This window comes from Pongo pygmaeus, chromosome 16 (genome assembly GCF_028885625.2).
Source record: "Pongo pygmaeus isolate AG05252 chromosome 16, NHGRI_mPonPyg2-v2.0_pri, whole genome shotgun sequence".
Taxonomy (NCBI): Eukaryota; Metazoa; Chordata; class Mammalia; order Primates; family Hominidae; genus Pongo; species Pongo pygmaeus.
This window is the reverse complement of record NC_072389.2, coordinates 47,589,993-47,602,553: the sequence shown is the minus strand read 5'-3', so window position 1 is coordinate 47,602,553 and position 12,561 is coordinate 47,589,993. Positions and strand designations below refer to the sequence as shown.

General features: G+C 44.9%; 1 protein-coding gene across 3 annotated transcripts in view; it reads right to left on the bottom strand.

Moving 5' to 3' along the window:
- The window catches only part of CAPN3 (calpain 3), a 57,827-nt gene that overhangs the window by 40,514 nt on the left and 4,752 nt on the right, over window positions 1-12,561 (bottom strand). For 2 of the 3 annotated variants that reach the window (XM_054452087.2, XM_054452088.2), the window contains exon 1: window positions 11,561-11,893. The exons of the other annotated variant lie outside the window; for it this stretch is intronic. In XM_054452087.2, the coding sequence (XP_054308062.1) occupies window positions 11,561-11,869 (309 nt within the window). In that variant the 5' untranslated portion in view covers window positions 11,870-11,893. Of the gene's footprint in view, window positions 1-11,560; window positions 11,894-12,561 lie in introns of those variants that run through there. 3 annotated transcript variants of the gene reach the window in all.

The window sequence follows — 12,561 nt, the reverse complement described above, 5'->3', positions numbered from 1 at the left end:
ACCCACCTCGGCCTCTCAAAGTGCTGGGATTACAGGCATGAGCCACCATGCCCAGCCTAAAAAAGTATTCTTAAGAGAGTGAAGAGGCAAGTCACAAGGTGGGAGAAGATATCTGTAACACATCTAACCAAGAAAGGATTAGTTTCCAGGATATATAAAGAATGCCTACAATTCAAATTGAAAAAGACAACTCAGTAGAAAAACGAGCAAAAGACATTAGCAGGTTTTTCATGTACAGTGAAATACAGATGATCAAGAAACAGACAAGTGTACAAAAAAGATGCTTTGCCTTATTTATAGTTAGGAAAATGCATCTTTTCTTGTATTTCTTGGCCATTTCTGTCCCAGCCCCTCTCACTGTCAGCATTAAACTGCTGAGTCACTTTAATTTGTTCACTATGATGTCTACAGCTCTGTCCCCATCATGACCCCCAGGAGGAGCTGCTGTCTTGTGGAATATAATAGAAGGTGCTCCTAGAAGTTACTTATAGAATTGTCACTTTCACTGAAACATATGCACCTTTCCTATCCCCCCTACCCCCGTGATGACATTATCATGATTCTCTGCTGAGTAGACAGAAGGCTGGCTCTCAACTGGGTACCTCATTTTGCCTTTCAGTTACTATCATCATTATTTATTGACTCATTGTTATTAAGTATGTTATGTATAGAATCTCATTTAATCCTTACAACAACTCTATGAAAGTAGGAATTTTCATTTTCTTCTCACAGATGCAGAAGCTGAGACCTCGGAATGGTCAATAATTTGCCTGAGGTCACATTGTTAATCAGTGGAGCTGGGATTTGAATGAAGTTTGCCTGACTTCAGAGCCTGTGATCCTCATCACTGTGTTATGCTCCTACCCTTTGCTGCCTATGCTAATAGTAATTGCTACCTTACCTTGCACACCTACTAGGACGCTGAATGCCACTCAAAATAGCCCTATGATGGGAATATCCTTATCCTCATTACAGAAGAGAAAAGCGAAACTTAAAAAATGTGACTTACTTATGTGACTTGCTAGTGGCCGAGTGAGTGTTCAGACCGGGTCTTTTTGGTTCTAACTCTAGCTGTTTTATCCACTCTGCACAATGCCCGCAGTTCTTCCTCTCTGTGGCTAGGACAGTGACCTCACTTCTCTGTAAACTGTCTGACAGAAGGTAACACTCTTAAGGCAGATCACAAGCAGACCACTTGCTGAGTCAGCTTCATTGGAAAGATATATAATTTTCCTGGGAGAAGAAACAACTGGGTCCTAGGCACTAGGAGCAGAGAGATTCCTGCCACAGCCTAGGTTTTTCTGTGGTTCAGCCCCCTCCCTCTCTTCTCATGCTGGCACGGAGTAACTTTTTTTTTTGTGCCAACCTAGGATTTCTTCTTTTCAGAACTGAGTAATACAGATCAAATGACTCCTGACTGAGAAGATACACGGAGTCAGTATTAATTTTAGAGGCAGTGGAGCACATGGAAGAGGTCATCAGAGCAAGAGACCGTCTGGTATGGACGGAAAGCTTCCAACTTGAAAGTGCTGATGTGAGGCCAGGCACGGTGGCTCACGCCCGTAATCTCAGCACCTTGGGAGTCTGAGGCGGGTGGATCACCTGAGGTCAGGAGTTCAAGACCAGCTTGGCCAACATGGTGAAACCCTGTCTCTACTAAAAATACAAAAATTAGCCAAGCGTGACGCCGGCCACCTGTAATCCCAGCTACTTGGGAGGCTGAGGCAGGAGAATCAATTGAACCCAGGAGACAGAGGTTGTAGTAAGCCAAGATCACACCATTGCACTCCAGCCTGGGCAACAAGAATGAGACTATCTCAAAAAAAAAAAAAAAAGAAAAGAAAAAGTGCTGATGCGATGGCCAAGTGCTGGGTCCTAGGAAGTTGGTGGCCATCTGTCCTCTCAATCTTATGCCCTTTCTTTCACTCCCTTTCAGACCAAAGGAACTGGGTTTCTTGAAGAAATGATTCATTCCAGGTGTGGGGCAAGAAATGTACAAGATGGGCATGGCACATTTTGTTGTGGCCAGAAAACAAGGAAGGGATAAAAGATTAATGGAGTAATGTGAAATGATACAGGCAATGTACAGGGGCTCCTACTGTCCAAAGATGGAACAATTTGAACATGAAAAAGAAGAATGACTGCAATGGATTAAAACATGCTGCAGTACTTCACACTGATCACATTCTTTTTCTTTTCTTCTTTTTGAGACAGGGTCTTACTCTGTCACTCAGGCTGGAATGCAGTGGCGCGATTTTGGCTCACTGCAGCCTCAACCTCCCTAGCTCAAGTGATCCTCCCACCTCAGCCTCCCAAGTAGCTAGTGACAGAGCAGGAGCATTGCCATCTTGGACAAGCACCACCATTTTAAAGTGCCCCTTGATCAAAAACTGCCTAAATCCAACCCAAAGGGCATCAGCCTAATGGCTAATGTCAGCATGACCATAAACCACAAATGACATCTCCAACCAGAAACATTCCAACCCTAACATAAACCCTCTCCCTGACCAGAGACATGCCAGCCCCAAGATAACCTCCCCTCCAACCAGAGACATTCCAAACCCACAACGAACTTCTCCTTCACACAGAAACATTCCAAGCCTGTGATAGGCTCTCTCACCCTGAACCCTTAAATACATTTAGTCTGTAAGAGAGAGTACTCCTGACGGAAATCGGCCAGAAGCCCCTCTCAGGTTTATTCTCCAAAATAAACCTGTCTTTGTTGAGCCATTTTTCATGTTTCTTTCCTCTTTCTTTTTAACTCTTACAGCTAGGACTATAGGCACAAACCACCATACCTGGTCAATCTTCGTATTTTTAGTAGAGATAGGGTTTCACCATATTGCCCAAGCTGGTCTTGAACTCCTGGGCTCAAGTGATCCACCCACCTTGGCCTCCCAAAGTGCTGGGACTGCAGGCGTGAGCCACCATGCCCAGCCCACATTCTTAATAGAGCATTGTTTCAAGCTGTAATATTTAAGAATACAGAGAAAATGAAGTACAGTCAATACTCATTATTCTTGGTAGTTATGTTTTATAATATTGCTGAGAACACTGTATTAGTAAATACTGAACTATTGCTCTTAGGGGAACTACAGAGTTAGAGTCCTATGAGTCTCTGGTCACATTTTCATCAACCAATCAATATAGAGCCTTATTTTGTGATGTTTCTGCTTAAAGACACCTTATTTAATATTGATTCATTAAATTATTGTTTATTGATTGATGATTCAATAACATTGAACTCACAGCCAACTGGCTATAACTTGTGTGTGAACAAAGCTTATCTGACATACGTATTTCCTCCATGAGGCACACCACAGCCTCCTAGAATGCTAGACAGCATTTCAGCACTATGCTTGGAGGTCACCAATAAAAAGCACAGAAATGAGAAAAACATGGCACTAAAGACGTCATGAAAAGGACATTATTTACAGTGTGAAAGCTGAAACAAGAAGGCAGAGTGTTGCCTTGTTTGACCTGAGCTGGGAACATGTGTGTGAGGTGACTCAGATTTTTCACAGCTCCGTGTATGCTCACAAATGACAGCAAAAACCCCTCAAGTACTAATTTTCGGGAGACAAACCTTAGCGAGTAGGTGAATTTGCAAATATGGCATCTGCAAATAACAAGGATTGGCTGTGTAAGGTTTATAGAACTGACGTCCTCCATGTTGGAAAAGCCATGCCTATGGCATAAAGTTGGAACAATTTTGTGACTGATCTGAAGTAACTAAAAGAGGGATGACATGATTCAAGAACAGGATATGCCTGTAGTCCCAGCTACTCAGAGTCTGAGGCAGGAGGATCACTTAAACCCAGGAGTTCAAGTCCAGTGTGGACAATATAGTGAGACCCCTATCTCTATTTAAAAAAAAAAAAGAATAGGGAGGGTTACCATACATGGAAAATCAGCTGACTCTATTTCACTGTCTTTGGGGTCACAGCCAGAGAAAATATACTACATTTGCACCTGGAAACATTCTAGTCAGAAATAAGGAGGAGTGTTCAGACTGTGAAAGTTACAAGCTGTAGGTTACTGAAGGAGATGGAGCCATCCTTTTCCCTTTAAAACCCTTATATCAGGAAAGAAAGCCATCCATCTGGAAAGGCTGAAAGTAGTTCCCATTTTTGGTCCTATGATCTCTGGGGTATTTTAAAAATAGCAGCTTTTATACTATATTCCTGGTGTTCTGGAGTACATAATATACTTCTGAAAGTTCTGATGGTGATTGTTTAAACTTGAAGGCTGAATGAAAATGGAAAAGTATGTGTCAGCTCCTCTTCAGCAGAATGCCACCCAGTGTTAGCTGAGGCACCAGGCTTCCTTGTGAATTAGTCTTGAACACCACTCCATAGCTTCTGAGAGGGCAGAGCCTCCTCACTCCCACCACAGTTCAGCCGGTTCCTAGCAGCTCCTTTCTGTGTGCTTCTCTCTCCCACACTCCTGTGCTTTCTATACTCTGAGTGTTGGCTCACCCCTGCTTGTGTAAACCAAAATAGGAACCTCCACCCTCTACAAAGTCACTTGCTTCAGAAGTTTCACAAGCACTCGGAAAGAATTCTGTGAGGGAGGCCAGGTGCAGTGCCTCATGCCTATAATTCTGGCACTTTGGGAGGCTGAGGCAGGTGGATCACTTGGGGTCAGGAGTTCGAGACCAGCCTGGTCAATATGGTGAAACCCCATCTCTACTAAAAATACAAAAATTAGCCAGGCGTGGTGGCACATGCCTGTAGTCCCAGCTACTAGAGAGGCTAAGGTGGGAGGATTGCTTGAACCTGGGAGGCGGAGGTTGCAGTGAGCTGAGCTGGAGCCACTGCACTCCAGCCTGGGCAACAGAGCAAGACCATGTCTCAGAAAAAAAAAAAAAAAAAAAAGAATTCTGTGAGGGTCAGGTCGTGGAGAGGAAGAACACCAGGTTGGGGGTTGTCACGAGCCCTGTTGCTTCCTCCACCTCATTTTCCTTTCAGTTCTAGCTCTCCTCCCTCTTGTAAGTAAACAGGCAGGTGTTTTTCTTTCTTTTCTTCCTAGAAAACAATCATACTTAATTCTCCTTCTCCCACCCCAGAAATTATTGTAATTCTGTAATTACAATAATCTAATTTTTTCTTACAGGTTTTCCTCGAGAAGAGAGAAGATGTTTCTGCCATGTTAAGGGTTCAGAAAGTGGGCACATTTGGCAAAATAAGTTTAAAGACTCGACAGTAATTCCATAGTAGTAAGAAGATCTACCCTGAAGAATGTCATACTTTTTTTCTCTTGGTATAACAGCCCTGGCACAAGGAAGAAGTTGGTTCTGCCTAGATTGTGAGGACCTTGGGAAGGGGCAAGAGACCAGGTCATACAGAAAGCAGCAAAAACCAGCCGGTGTGGCTGGGTCCATGTCGATAGACAGCACGGAAGAAAGAAAGAGCCTGGGAAAAGGAATAAGTTGGGGATGGCAGGGCTGTGAGTTAGATGGGAAGGGACTCTTTGTCTTATTTTTCCATTCTGAATGCTTTTCTCCCTCACATTTTACATTTCACAATTTCCCTCACATTTCTGAATTTCTCTCACATCTCTGAAACTGTGATGCAACTTACATTAGAAAGCTTCCTTCTACCGCACTCAGCTGGGTGATGGTCATGACCTTCCATGGACACCCTCTGATAAGATCAAGAAACTACTAGTATTGAGAATCTTCTAGACTTGGGAAAATAAGGTTCATGATGAATTATAGCTTTGGAAACTTACCTAAACTCTATCCTTAAAATAAGCCTAATTCAAGAGATTTCTGTGTACCAGAATACAAGGAATAAAGTCATCTATTCAGAGGACTAAGGGGCTGCTGCTGTCTGTCTGGGAAAGAGGCATCCACAGGTCCAGGTGGTGGAGGGAACTAGCTGGCCCCAGGAGTGAGGAAGAGCGGGGCTAAGAGTGAGGTTGGACTACTGGGCAAAGCACGGATGGATATGGGTATGATAGTAATACCTGGCAGGAAGAAAGGCAAACACCAGAGAAATGTGGCTGAAGTGGAGACCCAGCTCTGAGCCGGGAATGGGTGGGGCTCTGTAATGACAGAGAGGTGGGGACAGGAGTTGAGGGAAAGAGGTGAGGGGAAAAGGTTAGGCAACCCATAGCTGGAGCTCCAGCCACTACCAGCAAGTGAGAAGGCACTGGATCTGGAGTTAAGTGGGAAGGTGGCGAGCTCCCCCAACTCCCAACAGCAAATAGAAGAGAGAGCTAAGCAGAAGGTTGCTATGAGAAACTGCAAGGCCCAGCTATCAGCCCAAGGAGCTTGGAGGACAGTGGAGGAAGGGAGAACGGATTTCCTAGGGAAAGAGCTGGAGGTTAAGCTGGAGGTGGCTGTATATCAATGATGCAGTTTTGACTCCGATTCAGGGCTGTGAACTGGAGGCCCAACCAGAAATAACCTCTCCTAGCAAAGCCAAGAAACACTGAGACCATGCTGATGGAGGGAAGTTTAATCTGAAGTCTGGGTTAATCCAGCTGCTAAATAGGGTGGGCCCTTCCTTCTCCAAGCTCTAGGTTAGGGTGGGTCTGGAATAACATGGAATTTACAGAAAGGTGCCTCCACCTAGCACCAGAGACAGGGGTAAGCCCAGGAACCTCATTGTTGTCAGGGTCCACTGCTGGAGGCCCTGGCCAGCTGAGCTGATGGTGCAGGGCAGGGCACTGTGGAGCAATTCTGGGATCCCACGTTACCAAGGGTGAGGAGAGGACCAGATACCTTTTCATCACAAGGTCCTGCAACTGGCCCTTCACTTCTCATCCCTCCAAAAGAAGCAGGGATCTAGGTTGCCCCTGATTTGGGGATTGCAGGAGATCAGAGAGAAATAGCTTAAGAACTCTCCACCTGGCATGACTGAGGCACACGCAGATGGGAAAAAGGAAGCCCTTGCTCACCATGTTGGTCTCAGTGAGGCTTTAAAGCCAATCACTGAGCAAGGTGCCAAGTTTCCCAGCCAAGTGTGATCCCTCTTTTGTAGTCGCCTTCCTGGCTCTATGATACACTCAGATTTTCACAACCAAACGTACATTTTATATTTGATGTAGATAACTAGAACTGCCCTAAAGGACAAGCAGTCCCCTGCCCATGAGGGGAGCATTCACACACACATCCTCATGCTGAGATGGGTGGATGCATTTAGACCAGGCATGAAGTACTCAAATACATTTCTGTGGTTAATATCTTGAGTGGTCATAGGCACAAATTAAGCTGGAAAAATATTTATGATGTTGCCACTTTTAAGAGACCGCACAGCTGCTTGTAGGCAGTAATAAGAGTAGTCTATGTTTACTGATCACTCAACCATGTGCTGGTCTTAAGTCTTTAGCCGGCATTAACTCATTTAATCCTCAATTAATTATGAGATGGGTTCTTCAATTATGGTTGTTCTCCATTTTTCAAATGGAGAACCTGTGGCAAAATGAGGGTAAGTATGTGACCAAGATTACCTAAGTGTTAGGTAGCAGGCCCAGACTTGAACTTAGGTTATCTGACCTCAGAGCCTGGGCTCTTAGCCACTGTGCCATTCCATCTCCAACTTATAGAGGCTGCTGCTTTCAGGGGCAACCCCTGGGGTGTCACTCAATGCCTGTTGTGTCTTGAGGAGGCCCAATAAATGACACCTTACTTCCATGCATGAGTTTTGAGCCAATAAAGGAATACTACAAAAGTGCAGGGCAGGTGGGAGTCCAAAATCCCACATTTATTGTTTAATAAAAATGGATATTGACATCTAAATCTCAGAATTAGATAGATTTGGGGCTCTAGAGCCAGATTGTGTGGATTTAAATCCCAGCTCCAACCTTCACTAACTGGGAGATCTGGAGCGAGTTATTTAATCCCTCTGAGACTCAGTTCCCTCCTTTGTAAAGTGGGACAATAATGATACTTCGTCACAGGATTGTTGTGAAGATTAAATGAATTAACATATGGAAAGCATTTAGTTACTGGCATGTGGTGAGTTCTCACTCAAGATTAGTGATTATCTTTACTATTAATCACATATTACCAGGTGGCCCAGGGACTCCTGCATGACTCCCCATAGGGACTTGCCTCCAGAAAACTTACTGCAAGGAGGGCAGAGAGCAGAAGCCGTGCTTCTTGCAGGCAGCTTGCTTCCCAGAGAAAGACGGAAGCCAAGAACTGGGCTTCACAGGTCAAGTTCTCTTTACAAACCCACCATGGGAAGGAGACAGGCCAGGAGTGTGGTGCAATTGAATCTTCCACCCCATGGAATGAAACATGACCTGCTCTCCCATCCCCAACCTATCCCTAGTATATTGGGCACCAGCATCCCAGAAGCCCTGTTCTAGAAGCCATTCTATTCTACCCTGGGATCTGTCATCAAGAAAACTTGCCTTAACAGTTGAGAAGTGTTGAATAATTTGTTTGCTTTCTGATCCTAGAAATAGATCATATAAGGAAAGGCTAGAGGAATCAGATTGTTTGGCCTGGAAACTCAATGCATGATGCTCCCGAGTAGAGGAAGAAAGTCTGCGAGGTAGCACTGGTGAGTGAGAGAAGAGATTACAGGTGTGCTGGGAACAGTTGGCCAGAGCCTGTTTTCTTTTAAGAGGGAAAGGCTGAAAGTGCAGCATGCTATTTTAACTAGAATTATAGTTGGCCAGGAATAATTCTCCCTTTATCATTATTATCATTATCACTGTAATTATAATAAATAATACTTGATGGTTGAAAAAAAATTCAGATTGGTTTCCAAAGGTTCTGTGCCTTAGACAGTAAAAGCAGGAAGACCTTTACTCACCTGCCCTTCCTGATAGGACACAGTCTTTTCAGACTGCATAGGGCTGGCAAAGTTCACTACATCTGAAGAAGTTTATGGAGAACTGATGTCTCCAAGAAGTGCTTCACAGTCAGAAAGTTCTGGAGTCATTTCAGTTTTTCAGTTTCAAGTCAACTTGTGTGGCTGTAGATAAGTCATTTGCCCTTTCTGGCCCTTAATCACTTCACCTATAAAGCAAGGACACTGGAGCACCTCTCCAAGAATCATTCCAACTCTGACCATCTCTAATTTTATATTTCTCATTTATGCTAGTGAACCCAATGGGCGTGTTCCTGTGATCTTAACCCCAGGGGAACATGTGGGCATTTTATCCAAGAGTGGCCTTTGCTATCTGGTCCTTCAGTGACTCAAACAGTGGAAAATCCAGGATCTTTGTTGATGATGATGGTGGTGGTGGGGGCACAATTTAGAACAGACAAGTCTTCTGCACCCCTCATTTCAAACATGGACACTGCCCAATCTAGTATCTAGAGCATAACAGGCCCTTAAAGAATTTTTATTAATTTGTAAGTCTAGCTTGAAGACTCAAGTCCACCAATGATTTCACTGAAAACAGTATTTGTAGGTTTTAATTTTCCCCATTCTGAGAAAGAGCTTTTATTTTTTTAAACTTTTTTTATAGAGATAGGGTCTCACTATGTTGCCCAGGCTGGTCTCCAACTGCTGAGCTCAACTGATGCTCCCACCTCTGCCTCCCAAAGTGCTAGGATTACAGGCATGAGCCACCATGTCTGGCCCAAGAAAGGGCTTTTAGGAACTCCCTGCGTGGGAACACAGGCCTATCCTGTCTCACTGGTCAAGGCCCTCGGGCATGGGTTTTCATTCACCAGCATCAGCTGAGTACCCACTATGGGACTGGCCTGAGCTTGGTGAGGAGGCCTCAAAGATGAACAGGAAGGGTCTCTGCTCTCAGTGAGAGGAAAACAGTCATGAGAAAGATTGAAGGAAGTGACACCTGAGCAGAGGTTCAGATAGGAACAAAAAAAGGCATGTCAGGCAGACAGACAGCATGAGCAAAGGCCTCCGGTGTGAGAAGACTTGGAACTACAGAGCAGCTAAATGTCCAAGCACTGCTGGTGTGTCAGGATCTGGGGAAAGAGGATGGAGATGGGCCTGGACAGGTAGGCAGGGACCAGCTGAGAAGGGCCTATGGCTTGGCTAAGGAGTTTGGACTTGTCCTGAAGGCAGTGGGGGCCGAGAGAGGGATGTCACTGAAGATATTTCAGCAAGGGGTTGTGACATGTCCAACTACTCTGATAGCAGAGCAGTGTTATCTTCTAAACTGAAGGCCTTCAGGACAGTTATGGGCCTTACCATAGAACCAAGAAGAGCCCCTATGGAATATACAGGGTTGTCTAGTACTCCACCTCAGGTTTGTTGTTGTTGTTGTTGTTGTTTGAGACTGGGTCTCACTCCTGTCACCCAGCCTGGAGTGCAGTGGCGTGATCTCAGCTCACTGCTGCCTCGACTCCCCGAGTTCAGGCGATATTCCCACCTCAGCCTCCGAGTAGCTAGGACCACAGGCATGTGCCACCATGCCTGGATAATTTTTTGAATTTTTAGTACAAAAGAGGTAGGTTTTTGCCCTGTTGCCCAGGCTGGTCTCGAACTCTTGGGCTCAAGCAATCCTCCAGCCTGGGCCTCCCAAAATGCTGGGATTACAGGTGTGAGCCACCATGCCTGGCCCACCTTAGGTTAAAGAAAACCATGGCTAATAAATAGTATTGGGTCTCAGCTTGTCATCATTTCCTCATGGAGGGTTTGTCTCCCTGGACCAAGTTAGCTCTCTTTGCCACATGATCCCGTGGCACCCAGAACATCGTCTCCTGACAATGTCACTCTTGTTCAATGACCATCTTCCCTTCAGGACCCTAGGTTCCAAGACAGCTGGAATTTTGGTCTTTCTTACTCACTGCTGTCCCCCCAGTTGCTTGCCCAGTGCTGGCACTAGTAGATGCTCAATAAATATTTCTTGAATTAAGAACAAGAGTCACACTGGAGGGATGATCAGAGAGGTGAGCCAGGGGAATGTGATTTCCCTCCTGGTGATCACTATAAATGAAACCCAGAGGCTGGGAGAGTTTCCTAAAACAGAAAGTTTTAATCCGGGCTCTGTCATGTGCCCACTAGATATATTTCACTCTAGTGTGCCTTGACTCCTCACTTATGAGGTGAGGTAGGTGGACAAAAGCGATTGCTAGGTCTCTCTCTCTAACCCCAACATTTTATGCATGAAAAAATATTCCTTGCCTACGACTCTCCTCTTTCTAGGGTTTCTGTGTTTCAGAAAGATATGGCCACTGGTAAATTAAAGAAGAATGACATCATGATTTTAGCCAGAGAAACTGAAATAATCTTACAAAGATGAAAGATATTTAAAACGAACGGGTAGATCTGGGCTGTCTGGAATTTGTTCTGAGAAAGGAATATTTATTTTTACAGGATGAATTAAACTGAGTTCCAACCACTTTTATAAAAAGCAAGATTTTTTTTTTCAGAGAGAAAGAGGCAGAGCATGAGAATCAGCCCCACCCTCCCCGCTCTCCCTCTGGATTTTGCTGAGATTTGGTCAAATATCTGAGACCTGTTCCTCTCCTCCCTCTTCACACTTAAGGACAGAGCCCAGCAGAGCTACTGCCAGGATCCTTCCCCCAGTGCCCATGTGCACAGCTGAGCTGCTGGAGGTGCTGAGTGGGAGGACTTCTCCGTGGGGGGAAAACCCAACCAGCAAGCAGGAAGCTACTCACCGGAGGTCTCTTCCAGACGAACTGGATGGGGAACTTCTGGCTATAAAAGAGAGAGGTCTCATCCGGTGGGAACTCAGGGTCCACATAAAGAACTTTCTTTTCTAGACATTTCTTGTGAAGTTGCTCGAATGTCTTCTCTTTCACTCCGATAATAGGAAAATTGCGGCTGATGATGGCTGAATAGATGCCACTTGAGTTCCCACCCCCAGCCTCGGTGGCCTTGCTCTGGGCTGGGTGAGGAACTGGCCCTGGGGACCGGGGCTCAGCCGCTGTCCTTGGAGCCACAGATGCGCTAATGACGGTTGGCATGGCAAGTGGCTTTGGAAGAAAAAGCTTTTTAAAGAAAACAAGATACAGCTACCTTCAAGGAAAGGAAGCAACTGCAAAGGGGAAGTTGGAGTAATTCTGTCATCTGAGAGAAAAGTGTCCACATCCAGTTTGAAGTTGAAAGCCCATCAGAAGGTCGTACAAGTTATGTCCATCTTAAAAACCAAGCTGTGATTCTGAAGCCATAAGTTCTCCTGAGAAATGAGTGCTAAAGGATTTCTGAAGCAATGTTGACCTGGGGTCTCCTACCAGCAGCATGCATGCCAGAGAGAGAGAGGGAAAGAGAGTGAGGGTTGTGTTTCAGTGGCCTGAAGATGCTTGAGCCAGGAAAACTAAAAATAGATGTGAAGAAACACTGTGAGTATGAGAGCAAGAGAGACTGCATGGTAGAGACAGGAGAACCTGGCTAGGGACATTTCTGTTGCCAGGAATGTTGTCAGAAAATGAAAAGGGAGTATCTCAGTAAGGTGAACACTGGAAAGAAGCTGAGAACTGCTGACATGTTATTGAGTAGGCAGTTATACAGACCACCCAACTACTGGCCATCAAATGAATGGAAAACAATATTGCAAAAAAGCTAGTTAGGGTGAATGGGAGGTACTAAATTCTACGAAAATATTCTGTGAATTTTAGAGAACATGATTTTTAGTCCTAAAATTTTAGAATATCAGAAC